Source organism: Aquarana catesbeiana, linkage group LG03 (genome assembly GCF_042186555.1).
Source record: "Aquarana catesbeiana isolate 2022-GZ linkage group LG03, ASM4218655v1, whole genome shotgun sequence".
NCBI lineage: Eukaryota > Metazoa > Chordata > Amphibia > Anura > Ranidae > Aquarana > Aquarana catesbeiana.
The window spans coordinates 228483182-228507577 of NC_133326.1; the positions used below are offsets into that span (position 1 = coordinate 228483182).

At 41.9% G+C, this 24396-nt stretch overlaps 1 protein-coding gene across 6 annotated transcripts in view; it reads right to left on the reverse strand.

Moving 5' to 3' along the window:
• ST7 (suppression of tumorigenicity 7) overlaps positions 1-24396 on the reverse strand; it is a 257764-nt gene that overhangs the window by 27350 nt on the left and 206018 nt on the right. For 4 of the 6 annotated variants that reach the window (XM_073619831.1, XM_073619833.1, XM_073619835.1 and 1 more), the window contains 4 exons: positions 13856-13970; positions 11766-11838; positions 9601-9703; positions 8862-9012 (listed from right to left, as the gene is read on the reverse strand). In XM_073619831.1, coding sequence (XP_073475932.1) covers positions 8862-9012; positions 9601-9703; positions 11766-11838; positions 13856-13970 — 442 coding nt within the window. The remainder of the gene's footprint in view (positions 1-8861; positions 9013-9600; positions 9704-11765; positions 11839-13855; positions 13971-24396) is intronic. The other 2 variants (XM_073619832.1, XM_073619834.1) reach the window with 1 other exon arrangement.

Here is a 24396-nt window from a genome sequence, read left to right on the forward strand (position 1 = left end):
TAACCTATCTTCCAAACCTATCATGGCAGCAGAAAAAACTTCTTCAGTAATATAAACAGGGGCTGCAGTGTTGGAAAGATTTGCAACATTTGACGGCCTCGATGGCTCACTCTGACCAGCCACCTCAGATCTCTCAGGGGAGGATGCCATTGTAGAGATGAGTTTAGGCTTTTTAGAGCTTGAAGGAGTCCCTCTTGAGCCTTTTTTTGGGGTGTTTCTACCTCCCCTTCTGATGCACAAATGCAGAGGTACTACCAGAAGAAATTGCACCCACTGCTTAAGCAAATAGTCCAGCAACTGCCGCTGCTAATAGTGCTCAGCCTGGTGCTTTAGTAAATGTGTCAAGGGAATGCCTGTGTCATCACTTACATGCCCCCGACCGACAGTAGCAGACAGTAAAATAGAGCTTTTGAAAAGTTCTCCCGCACTGGACGTTGCCGCATGCCAACGCCGTGCTAAGCCACGCCCCCATATCCCACCGCCCCCCCTCCGCCTTCTTTTTAAAAAAAGAGTGTTTCCTGCTCGAGCTTCCCATCCAACGGGATCGGCGTGTGTGGGGGCGAGGAGGCTGTGACAAACCACCGTGCAGGAGGTGAGAAATGGAGCGGCATCCGCCGATTATCCAGAGGGGGAGAGCTACTGTCCAGGTGGGGGGTGTTTTTAGGAAAAAATCCGCCCACCCCCCCACACCTTACCGGAGTCCTGGGACTGCTCGCCGGAGGGAGATCTGCAGCTTCTGCTGAGACAGCGTGATCTGAGGAAAGCATAACAAGGTACATGCTCTATACACCTCCCAGTGGTGACTTTTAGGCATGACAACATTTACTTTTTTAAAGGGGACAATTCATAAGAGAATTTAAAATTCCTTAGAAATCTCCACTTACCTTTCCAGCCGCAGGGATTCTGTGGTAAAACAGACCCAATCTTCACCCCTCACGGTGGGCTCCGTTAAAAAATCTTCAGGAGCTGGGGCCCCTTTTTATCGGGGGATTCACGCTCCTGGACCCATAAAACACCCCACCAGGAAACTTTATGGCTGAAAAAACCAAAAGCACTGGATCCCGGGGTCCAGCTCTCTAAAAAGAGAAGCGTTACGGGATAAACCTCGTTTCTTCCGCAACGAGGCCTGAGTACCATTCAATTCGGCCTGAAAAGACACTTTGAATCAATCCAGTTGCATAGCCTGTCCCAGCAAGGAATATTCCAGTGGAGCTCAGCATAGCACATCTTTACTCGTGACCAACACCTAAGACACTGGCGAAAAAACTGAGGTACTCCCAGTAGTGGGAGGGGTTATATAGGGAGTGGACTTCTTGTCTTAGGGTATGTCAGTGTCCATCACCTGAAGGTGGCCTATAACCCATATAGTAACTACTATGGCTCTGCGTCCGGTAATGTACGATAAAGAAATGATGATTTTTACATGTAGGAGCGGAGTGCAAGAATTGCAACAAATGGAGAGGCGCCTCTGGGTGCAGTCGTTTTTATAAGTATAAAATGCTTTAATAAAATGTAGATAAACTCACATTGTAGCAATAAAAACAGGCATGGTAATACAAGTCATGGATGGCGCTCCCAATCCTGTGCCTGTGGACAGTCTCTGCGGTGGATGTAGTGACAGCTCTTCCGGATGTGATAAGCCGGCTTCAAACAATGGAGGAGCGGCCTCAGAGCGAGGCTTGTAACACACGAGACTGCTGGCTGCAGGGGGATGACGTCATCAGTGGTGGACGCGTTTCTTGGGCATGCGCGCTTGGATGGTTAGCAAGCCGCGCCCCTTTCTCAACAGACAAGTCTAATCACCATGCAGGGACGTTTAATAGGGAATGGGGGAGGGAACCGGAGCGGGGAAAGGAGGGGAAAAGGCGGGGGACAAGAGATATGCAAAGCCCAATACTATTGAATGTGATCAGTGACACGAAAGGATGAAAACAGAAGGGGGCTATAAGTGTCACCATGGAGAAGTGAAAAGTGTGTGACCAAGGAATGGAAAAAAAGGGGGAGGGGGAAGGGGAAATGGAGAAAGAGGGAAAACAGAGTGGTGGAAAATACCATAGCAGAGGAAAAGAGAAGGGTAAGGGGGGGGGAGGAAAAAAGAAGGTGGGGGGGGCAAAGGGGAAGGAGAATAGATAAACCAGACTCGCAAGAACCCATGGCGCATGTCTGGAGGTCGATATCTGGAACATCTAAGTAACATTTAAATATAGTCTTACGGATTGATATGAAAAAATAATAATAATAAATTATGTATATGAGACAATAAATATACAGAATGTGTATATATACAACATGTGTATGAAATATACTAAAATATACCAATTCTACAAGAAATAAACTAACATAACATAACCACTGCCTATGCACAGCATAGTGGTAAGATTGTAACAGTAGAAAAATATATGTACGTATATATTAGAATTGTGTATATTAACTAACACATACATACAGATAAAAGTGAGTGAGAAGGACTGGTGTAATAAATGTGGGAATTAGGATATATGATGGATATATGATGGAGTGCAAGAATTGGCCTGAGTTGCAAGGGGTTAAAGTGGAAGAAACGCTGACTATAACTATTATTAAACATGTTCCCTCCTCCTACCTATCCTGCATACCCTCTATAAAAAAAGATCTGTGTAATTATCTGCTTTGGTCACATGATCTTGCAGCTCCGGCTCCCCTTTGTTGGTGATGCAGGGGACGGGAGGTAATACGGACAACAGATGGGCCATGGGAGCCTATGGGGGATGTCACAGTCATTGTTGATCACATGACCGTACTGGGAAAAAAAAAAGGTAAGTATATACATTTTTTTTTATACAGAGTGGGAAGGATAGGTAAGAGGAGGAGGGAGAGAATATTTTTAAGAATAGTTATAGTTTGGCTTTTTTTTCACTTTAAGATGTATGATTTTACATTTTGACCATAGATACACGTTAAAAAGTCCAGCCCAAGAGCAGGTACCACTTTACATTTATCTTGGATAGCCAGAAAAGTTTTTTTGCCGTTCAATGGTTCAGTTTCACTTTCTTACAGATCTAACTTTCCATTACTAATCATCATGTAATCCCCTGTGTCTGAGAGAATGCCCTTAGTGACCAGGAAGGTAGTTCCTGTACCTCAAGATGTGTTACCGGGGACTCAATTTAGATTACTAAGTTTCCTCCACTGTAATCCACCTGTCCAAGAGAGTGTCCTTACTGGCCAATGATGCACTTTCAGTACCATACAATGAAAGAAGCATGCCAACATCACTCTACAAACTAAAACATGTTGCTGTTCATTATCTACATATACAATACACTATAACATTGAAGTACAGAAAATTACCAGAAGCAAATGTAACATCCCCCCTATATCTACTGCTTTCTTACATTAGCACACAGTGAAAAAGCTCTTCAGCAGATAGATTATACCAAAGTGAAGTATTTGGTAGATGTTTACAATGAATACGCCATTTTGTCCAAACAGACACATCGTTAACATTTTTGGAAAAAGACCAAAGTTATTCAAAAGGTATGTGAAGTCTTTCAATGTGTTTTATTGAATTTACATGTTAAAGAGATCTACTGAAGATTACATAAATAATGTTTTTAAGGTGTTTTAATGTTCTTAACTTAAATAGGAACTTTAGCAGGAAATGGGAAAGTCAGCAGCTACAGTGTTTGTAAGTTGCTGACTTTTATAAAAAGGGACTAACCAGCCCCTACAGTCTAACACTGTCTTCTATGCAGCAGATTCTCCCCAGAGCTTCAACTCATCTTGCTTTTGGGAGCTGGCTGCGACTCCTTGATGTCTCACAGTTGGCTCCCCTGCCGCGCATGCACAGGCCACAGCCTATAGTGAGACATATTCTACAGCCTCCTGTAACGTGTGACGTGATTTCAGGGGGCTGTGGCCATGGAGAAAAGGTACCCAATCCAAACACATCTGCTATTTCTGACAAGGCTGGAGGTGAGGAAATTAAAAAGAGGTAAAAGAATTTTCAGTGAATGTATGCTTTAAAGTGACACTGGACAATATCCTTTCTCTCCACCAAGATTCCATACACATCAACTACTTAATGGCCCTGTAATCTAGGTTTCATAAAATGGTTTCTTACTTTGTTTTTCTGCCTCTATATAACATCCCGTGTGCTCCTTAACCTCTCCTTTTACCTCTGACTTCTAATAGCGCCTGTAAAGCGCCTCTCATGCCTCCTCAGTGTGAAATCCTGAGTGCTTTCACACTGGAGCGGTGCGCTTGCAGGACAGGAAAAAAAAAGTCCTGCAAGCGGCATCTTTGGGGCAGTGCGGGAGCGGTATATACACCACTCCTCCACCACCCCTGCCCGTTGAAATGAATGGGCAATGCTGTTGAAGCTCCTGCAAAGCGCTTCAGCAGCACCGCAAGATGGGCTCTATTAACCCTTTCCTCGGCCGCTAGCAGCCAAAAAGTGCAGCTATAACAGCGGTAAAGCACCACTAAAAACTAGCGGCACTTTACTGAGATTTCTATGTAGAAATTGGTTTCCTCAAGAGTCACAAAAATCACAACATTGCCAGCAAGAACACAACTTCGTTTTTTATGGAGTTAGTGTTTAAAAAGACACCTGAACAGATTACCATATGCTGACCTTAGTGAAAATGCTAGTCATCAGGTTGTCATGCTGAATGGTTTCAATACTGTGACTTATCAAGTACACTAATACAGCAAGTGAATTCAGAACACCTGATCAACATACTAGGCAGTGATGCACAGTACTGAAGTCAGAGGATCAACATGAAAACCAAGGAAATTGCACTGTCAGGAGAACTTCAGCAATTGCAAAATATGCAGTTCTCGCAATAAAAGGTTTCTTATAAATACTGATACAATTATTAAACACTATTACCTACTCCCATAATACAGGAGCAATGTTCCCTTGTACTTTGCAGCATTCTGTTGTGCCTTGGCAAGATACGAACCTGCCATCAAGTGTTTAATTCCATTACTGCATGTATTTTTTCTTTTTTTATGCTGCGACATGGAACGATATGGCACTGCCACCAGATGTTGGATTTTAGTACTACATTTAATGTTTTTCAATTTCTTGTTAAAATATAAAATTATCACTTGCAAAAGGTTTTTGGTGCAGGCTCAGCTATTCCATGTTAAATAAAATGTCCTTTATCCAAAAAAAAAAAAAAAAAAGCAATGTGTAAAGCCCAGTAACCTATAGCAACCAAAGTCATCATCTTTCACTAGTCTGACTACACTGTGTTACTGCACATCATTGTTCTTTGTACTGTGCTAGGAGTTGTAAAATTGTGGAACTAGAAGATAAAGAAAGCATAACGAATCTCAGCCAAACCAATTCAACAAAATAAAACAAACATTCTGGAACAATCTATTGCTCTTATGCTATGTATTTAAGTTTATCATACAAACCCTGACTGAACAATGATTTAAATTAAATGAATTGTTCCCTGTATTCAAAACATAAATAACAGAAGGTTTTTGCCTTGACTTAAAGTGGTATTAAACCCAAAATCAAACAATTATATTGCAGCTTACCAATTCTTAGATATGATGGCTGCATTTTTTTTAAGGCTTTTTACTGCAACAGTTTTTTCTTTCTTTTAGAATTAAGTGTTAGCTGGAGTTTGTGTTCAACTTGCAAGTGTATCTAAATCTGCTAGTTAGTATATTCAAAACTACCCTCCCTTCAGAGTGACAATGATGCTGTCCAGAGGTATTTCTGTGCTCCTTCATCCAGAGTGTAAGCATCATAATACAGGTGGTGTGTTAGGCTCGGTTCACACTGGGGCGACTTGTCAGGCGACTTAGCCGCCTGACAAGTCGTGCTCCATTCAGTGCAATGGAACTAACGTCGCTCCGACTTAGAAAAAGGTTCCTGCACTACTTAGGGGTGACTTCGGAGCGGCTTGCATTGACTTGTATTACAGAACTCGTTTGCACATCATGCTGAAGTTGCACTGTACGGGGCAGCTTCAGAGTTGGGCGACTTTGAAGCCGCCCCAGTGTGACCCGAGCCTAACTGGCCAGATCACCAAGTGAAAACAGAGGAAAAAATCCTAAAAATGTATGCAGCCACCACATCTAATATTTGGTAAGCTGCAATAAATTCCATTTTTGGTTTATTACCACTTTTAAAATTGTTTTCAGTCATGAACTGCAATAACAATAAAAAAAATTGCACACAAATGTACACCTAGAGGTGTGCACGACTTCCAAAGCGCTCCTAAAGCGAACTGTGTCCATATCCAAAATTGTAAAGTCCTGAGGGGATGGCCATAGAAATTAATAAAAGGTCCAAACAAACTCCTGCAGCTCTTTTGACAGATCAGGGATGGACCTCAATACATGTGCAAAAGGCAACACAGGACGCTGGAGTTAGAAAACCATAAGAATTAACACTTTATTGAATATAGCACACTTACATATTAGGTGTATGAAGACTGGCATGTAGAAATCCAAGTGGACAAGTAACACACCCCGAGGATGACAAATGGATGTAGCCCGCAAGACACTCAGTGCTATGCTTCGTGGTGTACCGGCGGCATGTACGGCCACAATGGAAGGAGGTACAGCTGTCACAGTCTGATTGTGATAGCTGGACCCCCTTCCACTCAGGCCGTACACACCGCCAGCTTGCCCACCAAATTCTGGCACGGCTGTTTGTACACCACAAGCATAACGCTGTGTCTTACTAGCTACATCCATTTATCATCCTTGGGGTGTGTTACTTGTCAGCTTGGATTTCTACATGCCAGTCTTCATACATCTGATATGTAAGTGTACTATATTCAATAAAGTGTTACTTCAGATGGTTTCCTTACTCCAGCACCCTGTGTTTGCCTTTTCCACGTGCACTGCAATAAGAGTATAGATTTAAAGTGGAGTTCCACCCAAATTTTGAACAATATCTGTATGTATTCTCTTCCTTGCCTAGATGCTGACATGCCGTTTAAAAAAATTGAAATCGCCGTAATTACCTTTTATTTTTCTATTCTTCTTTGCACTTCCTGATTCTCCTCCCGTGGGAGTAGGCGTGTTTCTAGCCTCTCCCAGACTCCTGGGAGCTAGTCTCAGGCTTCCCAGGATGCCACTGAGCATGTGCGGGAACGAGCGGTGAATGCTGGGAGCACAGCATTCACCACATCCAGGAAATAAATGCTTGTGGGCTTCAAATGCCCACAATGAAGATGGAAACCGCCTGCAGTGAATAATATAAGTTATTGTTTCCGACGAAATCTGACACAGGCGGACATATTACACACAATATGTGAGTATGTAATGCTGAGAAGAAAAGTTTGTGAATGAACTCAAAAAAAAAAAATAAATAAATAAAAAATGATAGATAGGTGGACCCCCGCTTTAAGCAGATTTGCTTTCTTTTTAACTGGAAGTTACAACATGCCTCCTTTACAGATTAAATAACATTATCTTGGTGCAAAGTTTAGTGGAGAAAGCTGAAGATGCCACCTGGTTTCCTTAAGTGGAACACCAAAGACATATAAGTTAATTCAGAAACATTAAATAATGTTGGATTATGCCCCCTGAGGTTTGTCTCTGATTCCTAAAAGGCTATGTGAACTCCCCCAGTTTTTAGTTGCTATGACCCCTGATATGAGAAGATGCTCTGCTACACATCTCACAAGGACATGGGCTAGTACATGAGCCACTATGTTAGGTACAGTGTGTTGTTCATTGTAAGGGTATATGTATTCTTTCTACAAGTGACCTCCCCTGAGAGGGCTAGCTCACTTGGAATCTGTTCAGCTTTTTAGCTTTTCAAAAATCAAAAAAATTGATTAAACAAAAAAGAAAATAGCCCAATATGCCAACTAATTCCTGTTAGCATGACAATTGCATAAACAATTCTAAAGTCTAGAGGCTAGGTTGCTTAGCTTCAATAGACATGTGATCAGCTCTTGCTAGTTATATGCTAGCACAGGCTACTACTGGCCATATAGGTGGCAACCTTGGAGCATGTCATCACAATATGGTTTAATTTACTGCACCTGCCATGCACAATTTTATTTGATCACCAGCTTTAAAAGCATCGTACACTTTCAAATGTTTTCATTGTTTTGACTAGCTATTTGTGTAGTTATTTCCCCGTGTCATTTATTTACCTTACCTTGTAATGATGTGCACCATATGTGGCTCCAATGTGTAGTGTCATGATTGATTGATTCCCCTATGTCCATGTATTCATTCACCTAGCTTTTTCCTATTCACTAAAGGGACAGGCAACTTCTTGCTCCAGATCATGCAATGTCCAATCCATGCATCACCATGTGCTTTGTGTTGCATCACAAATGTGGGTGTACTAATGTAATTAAAACATACTTCTTACCTTATTTGCTCTGCCTGCATGTATCTGTCAGATCCAATTACTATGCAGCTTTCACATGCAGAACAGTAGACTTAATGACCCAGAGACTGTGATATGTCATTTCTTCACAGGAAGTTTCAGTTCTCAATGCACATTTTATGCAGGTGAAAAACCACAAGATGCCGGTAGGAAGGTTTAAAATGCCTTCAAGCAATAAAACATTCAAAATAGTGGTTGAAATGGATGCTCCCATGCACCATTTTATGGAACAATGAATGAAGTCCAGCGGCTGTCTTAGTCTCACCCATGAAACAGCATGCTATGCAAGAGAATGCTGTGTCTGAGTCAGAGGCTCCATGCTCCCAAAATCTAGGGCATAAGAGGTCTAGTAATGTTTGTTTAGCTCCACACGGAAATAATACCATATTTACAGAGATCTGTACAATGGAGTTCATATAAGAGAACAGATGATAGAAGATGCCAGCATTGCTCCACCATTCTCTATTCAATATGTTCTAGGAAAAAGAAAAATACTTACTCCCTTCCCACGTACAATGTAAGAGGTTTAAGGCTCCCTCTACCCTTTTCCAGTGTTGAAGGTGAAAGAAAGCATATGCTATTGCTTCACTGTCCCCTCTCTTCAGAATATGTTCAGGGGGTAATATTAAACTCTTCATTTCAAGAAGATACTGTGGAAGAAAAGAAAATGTAAGTAGATGATATGAATCATAAGCTTGACTTACATTGTTAAAGACCATATTTCTAGTTTTATAATGGAGAACCTTTTGAGAGCGATAGATAACCCTTCTGATGGTTGGTGGCGGTTCTTATAGGGTTTCTGTGACACCATCTATACTTTAGACAAAGTTCTACTGCCAAAGTTCCAGATGCAGCTAAGCAGAGAGGCACCGCAGGTGAAGGATACACTCTAGTGTGTACAAGCCCTAACCTGTATTTTGCACAACTAAACAAATCATAGTGCTCTTTGTGATATACAGACCTTGGACAACCCCAATGAAAATTATACTGAGAATTTCCCCAGAAGGAAAATGTCCCAGGAGGAGTTGGCTGCATACTCCAATCTTTATTTTGATGTACACAGTCATCTAGTCATTGGAAAACAGGAACAATAATGTAGTATTGTCGCATTATTAATCAACTTCCACATTTGTGAGGGTAGTGAATAAAACCACCATTTACAGCACTAGCGTTTTAGATGGAACTATGGATTGTAACAATCTGCTGTCAGGACATAATGAATTGCCAAGCTGACATACTTTTGGCACATGTGGATTAAATTCCACTGCTCTGTGAATAGCCTCTACAGCGTTCATTTCTGCTGTGCTCAGCCCTCGTCGAGATGCAGCTTCTGGAGAAAATCTGCAAAAGACAAGACCAACAAAAAGGTGTTAAAATGACATATGTGACACAAAGTAGGTTATTCTGGGCTTTATTATTTATTGTTCAGTATAAAGTAGACAAGGATTAACTGGCCACAACAGCTGTTTAATCTGCACTAGACTTTCCATTTTCCTTTTTAAAAAGGACATAGAAACTTGGAACACAGTCATCACATATATTAGGGCTGATATACTCTGCCATTCCAGCATATGTTCCATGTAACTGGTGACACTGGTACAGGATCTATCCTACTACACTGGAAATGAACCAGACCATGCAATCTCTTTCTCACCTCACGGCAAACTCCAGTGCTGTAGTTGGCAGGCAGACACCACAGGGAAAGCTGTGAGAACCATTGCTCTGCCCTCCCAAGCTGGAGTCGCTGTGTAGAGAGGAAAGATGTTGCAGGTACTGGTCGATCTACAGGACAAAAAAAAAAAAAAAAAAAAAAAAAAAAAAAAAAGCAAAACAAAAAAAAATTACTTTTCTAATATAGCATATATTAAACACCATGCTAATACGCCTAACACCTTTTTAGGCTGTATCTCCAGAGTCTCTTGTATGGTCTGTTATTAGTGCATTAGCAATCTTGCCATGTCAGGCACTATAGCAACTTTGTGGCAATAGTGCGTTCATATATAGTCTTGGTGAAAGATATTCAGTGATCCCAAAAATGAACACATTAAATTGATATTACAAAACCAAAAAGATTTCTCTATTAAAAGTTTGTTTGTTTGCCAATTTATACTGGTAACTATTCTAAACTCACTTCAGTTATTCTACAGCAGATAACTGGGCATTTCACAAAATAGTGAAGTCCTTTTCAGAACTGCAAACTTACTTTGAATTTCTAGGTAAGTACCATGATATACAGTACTTTCAAGAAGAATACTAACTTATATTAATCTGTAATGAGGAAAGGATCTCCCCTACTCCCAACTAGCCAAGGTGAATAGGCGATAAGGAGCAGCCTCAACCTATGTGTCTCCACCAAACCACACGCCCTGATGCATTTCACCCCACCCACCAGGGCTTTGTCATATATTAATTGCTTGTTAACTATCTGGAATTACTCTAAACTTACATAATTCTAGAAGAAATGTGAAAAGGAACGATTACCTTAAGAAGACTCTTTCTAACTCCCTTTATTCCTCCTAAGAAAAATACAAAGACCTCATAGCAGACAATAATTGTCCCATATTTCCTAACCCACAGCTGAGTAGCGATTGAATGGTTGGATAACCTACTGGCCAGCGGCCCATACTCCTTATAAATGAATATCAGGCGCATGAACTGTGCTAGTTAGGAACCGATAGATAGGCTGCAAGGAGGAAGGTTGCTTCACCAAGCCTCTGATTTCAGAACCCTTGGGTAACTGACTTGGAACATAAAGCCAATTAAGTTAAAACTCCTGAACTGATAACGCAGTCTTGGTCAGAAAATGGGTATGAAAACCAGGTCAATTACATTTATGCTACATTTACATAGCCATAAAAAATTTACTGATGGTTTAATTCTTGTGTATGATGCTTGCTTTCAGATCTGTTTTAAATGCATACAATTTAATGGAGAAATTGCATATTACATATTTCCTTAGTTAAAGTTGTCTAGTGGTCTCACAAATCTCTAATATTAAATTTGTAGCCTGGTTAAGGGGCTATAATTTCACAACACTAAAAATGTGGGGAAACTGAAGGAACACAGTTTACATAAGGGTGCAATTCTAACATAGCATGTGACTGATGTGCTTCCTACTATTTCCTCAGATAGCATCCATTTGCTGTGTGCATAGATCTACAGAAGGCATACTGTCTAAGCTGATAGATGGTTAAAACACCGCAGTGTACTTGCACAATGCTGGCTCTTTAATGAGATTACAGTTCAGCTTCTATAAACCAACTCCACAAGGTGGACACGATCAGCATGGCTATATTTAAATTTTAAGAATTAAAAAAAAAAAGTACACTTTTAGAGGAGAACCTTTTGTGGACATTATATAGGCTCACCGTAGTTGAAGCACTGGCTTTGTAAAAGTACTCACTTGTCTGATACTGCTCTTGCTTTGAGTAGTGCAGCTGTGTAACATATTGTGGCAGATTTTGGTAAACTGATATCTGTGGCAATAAGAAGACACTGCTGTTATGAAAAGGCTAGTTCAATCGCATAAAAAAACCCAAGTAAAAAGCTTTTCAACATGAATTTGCAATCTAAGTCTATGTGTACATGCTGTAAGCGTGACCACGGAGACCACATACAGCTTTTATGGAGATGCCCAAACCTACACTCTTATTGGGTGGGAGTGGTGACTAAAGTTAACTCAGTATTTAAAATATCTCTTCCACTGGATCTGAGAGCTTGCCTGTTGGGTGTAATAGAAAAATAGGACTGGGAAGCACACACCAAAGAAGCCTTCCACAGAGTTTTATTCCAGGCACGGGAATGGATTATGATTCATTGGAAATCCGAGGATCCCCCAAAGATAAGGGAATGGGTTAAAAATGTAGGTAAAGTGTTAAGAATGGAGAAGCTTATTTACCAACATAGAGGATGTACGCTTAAATATGAGCGATTATGGGCACTGTGGTTGGATGTCATGGGGCTTGCCCGCCCCAGTGGATCTGACTATGGATTGGCTACTTGGGCTCAATGCTGGATAAAGTGTTAATTACAGATGTTCTTGTATCTACATGGCTATTATGTTTTAATTTCATTGGCAAATTTATTTTCGTTGTTTGGCATGGTTATGTAAAGCTGGCAATTTATGATGCTTAATCTTTAATAAACATCTTTTTTGGATGAAAAAAAAACAAACTTTTCAACAAACAGAATTTCTAAGTCTTACATTAAAGAACAAAGTTTTAAATAACGTGTCGTTTTAATCCAAAAGTCAAATGTTGTAGGTCTAAGAGACCATAAAAATGCAATATAGCAATACAAAGATCTAGGACAATTTAATGATCAATTTGAAGAATCAATGCGATGAGGGCAAAAAATGCAGAAGAAAAACAGATAATCACTGAATTGCTTGAGGCCAGCACATCAAACTTATCTTTTTTGGCCACATGGAGTTCTTGTTTCTAGAAATAAATGAAGAATGGTTGTCTTGGGATAGACTCTGGAATGATCTGTATGATATTATCTCTGGGTACTTACAAGGTGTTCTGCATTTCTCAAAAAATAAATGAGCAAACAATAACCTAGCTAGATTCCAGGAAAAGTGGAACCAGCGTGGACTGCAAGTTTTTCTGGGACAAAGACTGAGGATTATTAAGTGGTGTATAATCCTTTGACACAAAAGCACCTGAAGACCTGTGCTTTACCAATGCAGGGTAGAGCAACAGGTTTAAATTTAGTGGTGGCCCCACAGATGATACAATTACCTTTCCTTAGCTCCCCTGCTGCTCTCTTTGGGAAACCAAAGTTGCATACTTGGTACTTTCTGATATGGGAGGGCATTTAAATCCCCTTAGTCCCATGTGCTAGCACAGGTGCTTGACCACTGAGCCACCCATCACTATCACGTTTGGATGGGGAGATCATACTCAGCTCTGTGAGCTGCTGTTGCAGCATACACCAGGGGCTTCTTCTCCTCACTTCCAGGAACAACTGTGCTGAGAGAAGAAAATGGAAAGATAGGTATTAGCAGCTGCAGGAGCCCTCATTAAAATGAACAAGGTTACCTGTGTCTAAGCAATACTCTGAAAAATGTTCCTTTTGTCTTAAAATTCTCCTGAAAAGTCACTGTGCTGTCCTCTTATGTGAGGGTACTCCAATAGCTAAAGGCCCTGACATAAGGACACAAAATCTTGTCTAAACCGAGCTTCTTCCAAGATGACCACCTTCACACAGAAACACAGTGAATAACAAAACATAAGCATGGTAAGTCAGTAATGGGGACAAAATCAGCTGCAGAGAGACAGAGACCACAGGCAATACTGGCTTGCCTGCTTTTTTTTGGGGGGGGTGGGGGGGGGGTGTAAATCTTTCAGAGTTCAGCTCCTTTTTAAGACTCTAAATATGGTGCCTAGTAGGAAAGCTTACAAAAAAGAGCCTGAAAAACCACCATTTAATAGCGGTATGGCAAAGATATATAGCTTCTTGTAATTATTGGAGTACAAGAACTGAACTTACCATCGTACTTTGCTAAAACTGCTTGCACATCTGCGTATGCCTGGAGCTCTAGCAGAGCTTCTAATAAATTCTCATGAATATTGAACATGCTCAGCAGTGGGAACTCCTTCATTAACTAGAAGAAATAGGACAGAGCACAGTTCTTTTTAGGATGAATGCTCGCTCACACTGTACACAGGAGAATTATTATGCAGATCATATCACCATCATATAGCAGCCCATTTGAGCAATATACATCTGAAATAGTAGTTAGCCAGATAAAAAAACATCTTGGTAAGTTACCTTTGTGCATACAATTATTACATTAGGTTTAAAATATACGTAAATTACTTTCTATTATTGTCGGCTTTTCTAGCCACTATATTTTTTATATCCCTGCTTCTGATTTACTTTACTTTTCCCTAATAGTACTGGCTAAACAATATTCACCACTTATAACTAGTGGGGGCAGCACTGTTCACTTCTATCCCATGTTACTCTACAGTCTTAATCCCCACATATTTAAAGAATGTCCATGGACACCCACACTTTATAATAGAGAAAAGAAGAGAAGAGACAACGACACAGATCAAGTTTTGTATGATAAATATATACAGAATGGAGGAAGTCCACACTCCTGGACGTAACACAGAGTTTGGAGCATGACGTCATCCCGCAGCCATCTTGGATAGCGGCTATTTAGCCAACACATGCTTTTTCAGCTGGCACTGCTTTTTCAGATGGCACTGCTTAAAACAGAGAAGACTTGTCTGGTGTGTTCTTTTTCCATATGCACACATTTAAGTTCTGAGGTTGGTATTTTGGCATAGACACGGAATAGTGGAAACACTACACCTGCATCCTTATTTCCCTTAAAGGGAACAACAGCTTGTTTATGACCTTACAGGTGATACAGGGGTCATAGCCATAAGGTGAGCGGCTAGTGAGCACTGGTGTTGGGCCGCACAAATATTTTTATTTTTCAACATGGTGGTGGAATACAAATCTTTCTGGGACATTTTCATGGTCTTGACACACAAGAAGACTGGCACAATCATTTAAATGGAAACTTTATGCCCATTTATATATTATATTATATATTTAGAGCATATATATGATATTGTATTGTGGCATAATATTGGCAATAGTTAATCATTTCTTTTGAGTTGCACTAGACTGTATGAGTATGATATTGGGTGTGCCTATGATCTTTTTTTAAGCTTTCGTAATTTGGGTGCCCATTTCTGAAAGAGAGAAGAGCCACTATCCTGAGGATCGCAGCTGATCTCTCATATGTACCGGTTAGGAGCAAAAAGCACGCCTTTCAACACAGCACACAATTGTTCTGCCATTCACTTGTACGGCCAGTTTATGAAAGTGAGATCTTAAGATCTCACTGGCCGTTAAGTGTGAACAATCCACGTCCCAGATTCTCCAGCTCAGAGATGGAGAATCTGGGAGAGAAGCTGTGCGAGGTGAGGAAGAAGACTTTTTTCCTATATATCAGCATCAGAGGGTTAAAAACAAATTATAATCATAATATATATATATATATATATATATATATATATATATATATATACACACATACATATACACATACACACACACACACAGCCTTGACAAAGTATTCATACCCCATGACATTTCCACATTTTGTCTTGTCAGGTTACAAACAAAAACGTAAATATATTTTATTGGGATGTTATGTGCTAGACCAACACAAAGTGGCACATAATTTTGAAGTGGAAGGAAAATGATAAATGGTTTTCCAAATTTTTTACAAATAAATATCTGAAAAGTGTGGTGTGCATTTGTATTCAGCCCCCTTTACTCTGATGCTCCTAACTAAAATCTAGTGGAACCAATTGCCTTCAGAAGTCACCTAATTAGTAAATAAAGGCCACCTATGTGTAATTTAATCCCAGTATAAATACAGCTGTTCTACAAAGCCCTCAGAGGTTTGTTAGAGAACCTTAGTGAACAAACAGCATCATGAAGGCCAAGGAACACACCACACAGATCAGGGATAAAGTTGTAAAGAAGTTTCAAGCAGGGTTAGGTTATAAAAAAATATCCCAAGCTTTGAACATCTCCTAGAGCACTGTTCAATCCATCATCTGAAAAAGGAAAGAGTATGGCACAACTGCTAACCTACCAAGACATGGCCGTCCACCTAAACTGACTGGCTGGGCAAGGAGAACAATAACCAGAGAAGCAGCCAAGAGGCCTATGGTAACTCTGGAGGAGCTGCAGAGATCCACAGCTCAGGTGGGAGCATCGGTCCACAGGACAACTATTAGTTGTGCACTCCACAAATCTATGTATATATATGTATGCCCTAGGTTCAGGCTTTATGCTGACTTATACCACTAGGGGGAGTGCTGGGAGTCCTGCAGGGGAAGAGTTAATGAGCCCAGCTGAAGTAAGTGGGCTCATTAAGACCTATACAAAAAGCCCCAGAATGCTTAGGGAGATGCTCCATCCTGGAACCAGTTCTCTGTGTGTAGACTGGGGAGTGTGGTAACTGTCCTGTGCGGTGAGTTAACGCCTGTGTGGCAAACTTCTAGAACAGAGATAGGGACTGGGGCAGCACAAGGCTGCACACAGTTGTTAGATAGGGGATCTACGTGTGTAGTAAGCGGTCAAACTGACCAGGGGGTCACACACACCCGCTGCCGAGCTAACCCCCTTACAGTTGGTGGAGAAACAGGGGCAGGTTTTTTTTTTTTTTTTAAGGCCAGCATGGAGGAGATACTGAGACAGCTGGCTCTAGCAAATGCAAATCAGCAGCAGACAAATGCGGGTTTACAAAAGAGCCTTGCAGCTCAACAACAGAGCCTCGCAGCCCAGCAGCAGACAAATGCAACTTTGCAGCAGTCTGGAAGCTCAGCAGAAAGCTCACCAGCAGAGTCTGGAAGCTCAGCAACAAGCCCAGCAGCAATCTGAGGCCCGCTTCATAGACCTGTTACAAAAGCAAGAGCAGAGACTCCAACAACAAATGGAGACATTAATGCAGCAACGTCCGCAGACCAGTGAGGCAAGTGGTTCCACTAATACCGCATCCTTTGGTGTGAGCTGAAAGGGAAAAGTGGCCTAAGGAGCAGTGGGCAGGACTGATGGCCCCTCTGTTAACGGGAGAATCGCAGAAAGCCTATTATGACCTAGAGCCTGACCAAGCAAAAGACTATGTGGTGCTAAAAACGGAAATACCCACGTCCGGGCTCAGCGTGTACATAACTGGACTTTCCGGCTTCGAAAACCCCCAGGTCTCAAATGTATGATCTCATTCACCTGAGCAGGAAGTGGCTGCAGCCAGACTTTGACCGCACCAAACATTGTGGAACGTGTTGTTATGGATCGTTTCCTGAGAGCTCTTCCTACTGCCATCCAAAAGTGGGTAAGCCATGGAGACCCAGAAACTGCAGATAAGCTTGTGGATCTGGTTGAGAGGTACTTGGCTACAGAGAACCTGACCACCTCTTCCAGGGACTCACAGACTTTCCATCCTAAGACCAGACCATCCCCAGTGGTGGGTAAGATGACTCCAAGGGGTGAGGGTGGAGAGAGTGAAAGGGTGGGGGTTCAACCTAATGTCTGGTGGGAGCAGCCCAGGAAGCCCAGGCCGCAAGAGGCAGCGAGAAAGATTATTTGCTACCGCTGCCAGCAAGAGGGACATATTGCAGCCAATTGCCCACTTGTGGATGAACCTATGCAATGTGACTCTATAAGGGACAGATGTCAGTCGCTGTTTGCGACAGTTGCATACACTGCCATTCGGGGACCTGAGAAACATTTATGTAAAATGTGTATTAATGGTAGAAATGTTGATGTGTTGCTGGATTCAGGTAGCCTGGTGACATTGATAAAGGCTGAATTAGTTACTACAGAGGTCTCTGGGAATAACAAGGTGGCTGTTATTTGTATGCATGGGGACACCAGAGAGTATCCTGTAACTTCAGTGTTTTTTGAGACCCAAAGGTAACCTCTCTCATCAGGTGGGGTTATTGTCTCACTTACCACATGATGTCATTGTAGGAAGGGATTTTCCAAAGTTCTGGGAACTCTGGGATTGTCCTGAGCCCCCCACTGGTGCCCCTATAGACCAGGAAGATGATGACCAGAATTCCTCTGAGAGTGGTGAGGACTCTCCAGAATTTCCCTTGTCGGTATTGGCGGGGGAAACTTGAGAAACTGGGGAGGAGCCAACATCCTCAGATGAAAACATGCCGTCTGTGGAGTTTTCGGATCTCGAGGTTCACAGAGAAAACTTTGCCACAGAACAGTTAAAAGACTCCACCCTAACAAAGGCACGGGAAAATGTGGTGAAAATAGATGGCGAGTTAGTGAACCCAGATAAGACTTGCACTTACCTGTACTTCACTGTGGAAAGGGACCTGCTGTATGGAGTGGCTCAAAGGGCAGAAGAAACCACTGAGCAACCTGTGGGGCCCAAACCTTACAGGAAGTTGGTGTTAGAATTGGCCCATGGGCACATTCTTGGAGGTCATCTGGGGACAGAGAAAACCAGAGGGAGAGTATTGCAGAGATTCTATTGGCCTGGGGTCATGAAGGAAACAGAAAATTATTGTTCCTCCTACCCTGTCTCTCAGAAGTCGGCACCTATGTCACATTTCCGTAACCCGCTGGTACCTCTTCCTATCATTGAGGTCCCCTTTGAGAGGATCGCAATGGATTTGGTAGGTCCGATAATGGAGTCCGCTAGGGGGCATCAGTACATTTTGGTTATATTGGACTATGCCACCCATTATGCGGAAGCGATTCCTCTTCGAAATACCTCGGCCAAAACCATAGCCAAAGAGCTATCTCTTGTTTTTAGCCGCATGGGTATTTGTAAGGAACTGCTGACGGACCAAGGTACACCCTTTATGTCCCGGGTTATGAAAGAACTAAGCAAGTTGTTCAAAGTGACACAATCACGTACGTCCGTGTATCACCCCCAAACAGATGGGTTGGTTGAAAGATTCAACAAAACCCTAAAACAAATGTTAAGGAAGGTGGTGGATAGAGATGGAAAGAATTGGGACTAATACCCATTACTAATAATAATAATACTAATTTGATGTTTGCCATTAGGGAGATACCCCAATCCTCTACGGTTTTCTCACCCTTCGTGTTACTCTATGGGAGACACCCAAGAGGACTGCTGGATATCGCCATGGAAACTTGGGAAAATGAGAGTTCTCCCCACAGAAGTGTGATTGAGCATGTCGCCCTGATGCAAGATAGAATTGCACAGGTAATTCCAATCGTAAAGGAACATTTGGCCCAAGCGCAGTTAGCACAGCAGAGAGAGTACAACCGTGGGGCCAAGACCCGTACTTTTTCCCCGGGGGATAGGGTATTGGTGCTAGTCCCGACGGTTGAAAGCAAATTCATGGCCAAATGGCAAGGTTCATACAAAATCATTGAAAAAGTGAGTGAGGTGAACTACAGGGTCAGACAGCCAAGAAGGGGAAAGCCAGAACAGATATATCACATCAATCTGCTAAAAGCCTGGGGGATAGGGAATCCCTAGTCGCAGCGACTTTGTCACCGGCCCAGTCTGATTGCTTAGTTTCTGAGGTTGGAATCGCAGTCACCTTATTGAAACCCCAACAACAGGAGGTTAAAGAGTTTGTACTTCGCAACAAAGAGATTTTCTCTGAGCTGCCGGGAGAAACATCTGGCGTAGAGCATGACATTATCACCCCGCCAGGAGAAAGGGTAAAACTAAAACCTTATAAAATACCAGAGGCCCAACAGGAGGCAATACGTGGGGAGGTTCAAAGGATCCTGGAATTGGGTGTGATAGAAGAGTCCCAGAGTGACTGGTCCAGTCCTATCGTACTAGTGCCCAAACCTGATGGGAGCTGGCGGTTTTGTAACGATTTTCGACAATTGAATAAAGTTACAAAATTTGACACCTACCCTATGCCGCGTATAGATGAGTTGATCGACCGGCTGGGAACAGCCCGATACATGACAACTCTCGATCTCACCAAAGGGTATTGGCAAATTCCCCTGGGCAAGTCAGCCAAGGAGAAAACTGCATTTGTAACCCCAGATGGGGCGTTCCAATACAAGAGAATGCCGTTTGGGTTACAGAATGCACCAGCAACATTCCAGCGGAAAATGGACAAGATTCTGAGGCTGCATCAGAAGTATGCTGCAGCTTACCTGGATGATGTGATTATCCATAGCACAGATTGGGTCTCACATCTGCCAAAATTGCAAGCAGTCTTAGACCCGGGAAGCTGGGTTTACGGCCAATCCAAAGAAGTGTACCATATCTTGGTTACACTATTGGGAGGGGAGTGATAAAGCCCCAAGTCAATAAAGTCAAGGCCATACAGAGTTGGCCACGTCCTAACAGCAAAAAGCAGGTACGAGCCTTTCTGGGAATCGCTGGCTATTATCGGCGATTCATTCCCCATTTTGCTTCTCAGGCTGTGCCCCTCACCAACCTGACAAAAGGGAAAGAGTCTGTCATGGTTAGATGGTCCCCAGAGGCTGAAGCAGCATTTCAGTCCTTAAAAACAGCCTTATGTAGCCAGCCAGTGTTGTACTCACCAGATTTCTCTAAGGACATTGTTGTACAAATTGATGCATCAGACGTTGGGTTGGGGGCAGTGTTGTCCCAGGTCTGGAATGGGGAAGAGCACCCAGTCATTTACGTCAGCAGGAAATTGAAGTCCCATGAGGTAAATTACGCCACGATTGAAAAGGAGTGTTTAGCGGTGAAGTGGGCTCTAGATTCCCTTCGGTACTATCTGCTAGGTAGGCACTTTAACCTGGTTACTGATCACGCTCCTTTAAAGTGGATGGTTCAAAACAAGGAGACCAATAGAAGGATAAATAGGTGGTTCCTGGCCCTACAGGAGTTCAACTTTACAGTAAAGCATCGCCCTGGAATTAAAATATGGAATGTGGATGCTTTGTCTTGAGTACATGCGTGCCTGACTGCGTGTGTTCCAACTCCAAGGTTGAAACAAGGGGGGGGGGGTGTGTGTGTGACAGCAGGCAGGTAAAGTCACCTGGTTGCAACCAGGATGGAAAATATGTATGCCCTAGGTTCAGGCTTTATGCTGACTTATACCACTAGGGGGAGTGCTGGGAGTCCTGCAGGGGAAGAGTTAATGAGCCCAGCTGAAGTAAGTGGGCTCATTAAGACCTATACAAAAAACCCCAGAATGCTTGGGGAGATGCTCCATCCTGGAACCAGTTCTCTGTGTGTAGACTGGGGAGTGTGGTATCTGTCCTGTGCGGTGAGTTAACGCCTGTGTGGCAAATGTCTAGAAGAGACATAGGGACTGGGGCAGCAGAAGGCTGCATCCAGTTGTTAGATAGGGAATCTACGTGTGTAGTAAGCGGTCAAACTGACCAGGATTTCTTTTCATGTTTCTTTTTGTTTTGCTGTTATATTTTTTCACTGCATATAGCATAAATAAACCGCACCTTTGTTTTTTTTCAGCTGCAACGCTGTCTGCTGTGCCTGATTTTGTGTGGTGAACCCATCCAGGGGGTCACACACACCCGCTGCCGAGCTAACCCCCTTACATGGGGCAGAGGTTCACCTTCCAGCAGGACAACGACCCTAAACATATAGCCAGAGTTACAATGGAAGGGTTTAGATCAAAGCATATTCATGTGTTAGAATGGCCCAGACCTAAATCCAATTGAGAATCTGTGGCAAGACTTGAAAATGTTAAATTGCTGTTCACAGACGCTCTCCATCCAATCTGACAGAGCTTGAGCTATTTTGCAAAGAAGAATGGGCAAAAATGTCACTCTCTAGATATGTAAAGCTGGTAGAGACATACCCCAAAAGACTTGCAGCTGTAATTGCAGCGAAATATGGTTCTACAACGTATTGACTGGGGGGCATGCATTTGAATACAAATGCATGCCACACTTTTCAGATGTTTGTAAAAAAAAAAAAAAAAAAAAAAAAATTTGAAAACCATTTATCGTTTTCCTTTCACTTCACAATAAAACACATTTACATTTTGGTTGTAACATGACAAAATGTGGATAATTTCATATATATATATATGTACATTTAATAGTATATATAGTTATTGCAGGATTGCCTGCAATTCCAGATCATACTGAAATTGCCCCCCCACCCCACCCCCATGCGGTTGGTGAACATAAATTTTACCACATTAAAAAGCGCCAACACACATACTGAAAAAAGCACAATGCTTCATGCCCGAAAAGGTTTATTTTGGCATTTTGTAATTTTTAATGTATTTTGGGGCTTTTTTTTTTTAACACACATTTTGGTGCGTTATTCTTTTACATGCATTTTAGTACATTTTTATGTGCATTTGAACCTCTTCCGGACCGCGGCAGGGCGGCCCGGCTGAGCGCACCAACATACCTGTACGTCGGTCTGTGCATGAGATACAGTGGGTGCATGGGAGCGCGCCTGTGGGTCCAGCGGACTATGACAGACGGCATCTGGGATCGCAGTACAGAGGCAGAATGGGGATCTGCCCATGTAAACAATGCGAATCCCCATTCTGACAAGGGACAATACTGAGATCTGCTGTTCCAAGTGATCAGGAACAGCGATCTATGTTGTTCCAGTAATCCCATACCCCACACAGTTAGAACACACCCAGGGAAAACAGTTAACCCTTTGATAGCCCCCTAGTGTTAACCCCTTCTGTGTCATTTATACGTTGATCAGTGCATTTTTTTTTTTTTTTAGCACTGATCACTGTAATAATGTCACTGGTCCATAAATCTATACCATAGTTTGTAGACGCTATAACTTTTGCGCAAACCAATCAATATACGCCAATTGCGATTTTTCTTTACCAAAGATATGTAGAATACTACATATTGGCCTAAATTGATGAATAAATGTGTTTAATTTTTTTTTTTTCGATATGTATTATAGCAGAAAGTCAAAAATAATGTTTTTTTTTTCAAATTGTCTTTTTTTGTTTATAGCGCAAAAAATAAAAACTGCAAAGGTGATCAAATACCACCAAAAGAAAGATCTATTTATGGGAAGAAAAGGACATCAAGTTTGTTCGGGTACAGCTTCGCAATTGTCAGTTAAAGCACGCAAAAAAATTGCCTAGTCATTAAGGGGGGTAAATCCTTCTTGGGCTGAAGTGGTTAATGTGCATTTTGGCACTTTTTTTTTTTTTTTTTTAACATCCCATTCACACCTGGGCATTCCAGGTATTTGCAGAAATGTCTTTGTGTGCAAAATGCATGTCCCGCAATGAGACTCAAAACTTTAAAAGTTTAAAAGAAACCACACCAAAAATGTATGATAAAGAACCTGCGCCAAAATGTGCATAAAAAAAACCAAGACAAAATGCATGTTACAAAAAAGCCCCAGTGCTTAAAGTGATACTAAACCCAGGTCCCTGCATTCACTATACCTGGTCTCCCCACAGTACACAGAACATGGAAATGGAATTATTTTAGTAAATATAAACTGCTAAATACCTTTCCTCATCAGCAGTATATAGCAGTCTTATGACTTCTATCTGTGTCTGGTTAAAGCTTGCAGGAGTTTTCATTTTACTCTGACTGTCCTATGAGGCTGCAGGACCCCTGGCCCTCTGGACAGTGGCGATGGGCCCTGTGCCGATCGCATGCCCCCTCTCCAGGAATAAAGAAAAAAAAAATTAGCAATACACACCAAACTGAGCATGTGCAGACTGCCCCCAAGGCTCTGCGCTGAGCTGAGCTGGATTGGGGACATTGGAAGAAGAGGAGCATCAGAGAAGACAGGAACAAACAGCGTTTTAAACACAATGCGCAGGATTAACCCCTTAATTTTCACAGCGAGTATAACCAGCATGATTTACTGGATATACAGACTGATTTTACTGTTGTGGGTTTAGTAACACTTTGCTTTTTATGCAAGTGTGTTATTTAACTTTGGTTTCACTTTTTGAACTAGGCTGCACTGTAATCTCACAAGATCACATGCAGGCCTTCCCTCTCTATTCAGATCTCTGCCATTCTCAGAAGAAAAACTTCTCCCCTCTTCTCCCACTGGGAAAAGTAGTTCTCCACTTCACGAACAGGCTGCAGAGGAGAATATTTTTTTTTTCAGAGAACTGTGGAGAACTGAATTGAGAAAAATTCTCAGTTTAATAAATGTACACCCTAACAGTTTAACGTAATTTGATTACAATAGTATTCAAGAGACACAAGTGCATGGATAGGTATTGTAATTGAGATAACGTTTTTGAGGACATTATAATCAAAAGTTGATGGACAGATTTGATCCCTATACCTGCACATTCCTGCATATCCTCCAATTTAGCAAATTAGGATAGTTATGGATTACACCAGATGTTATTTGGTGGACTCCTAAGAACAGCCCAACCTAGAATGCTGGCAGCGTTTTTAAAGATTTTTAATGAAGTGGTTCCTTTAAGATGGTAGAGAACTTGCTTATGCAGATAATTAGCTAGTTACATAGTTGGCGAGGTTGAAAAAAAAGACACAAATCCATAAAGTCCAACCTATGTGTGCGATTATATATGTCAGTATTACATTGTAATATATCCCTGTATGTTGTC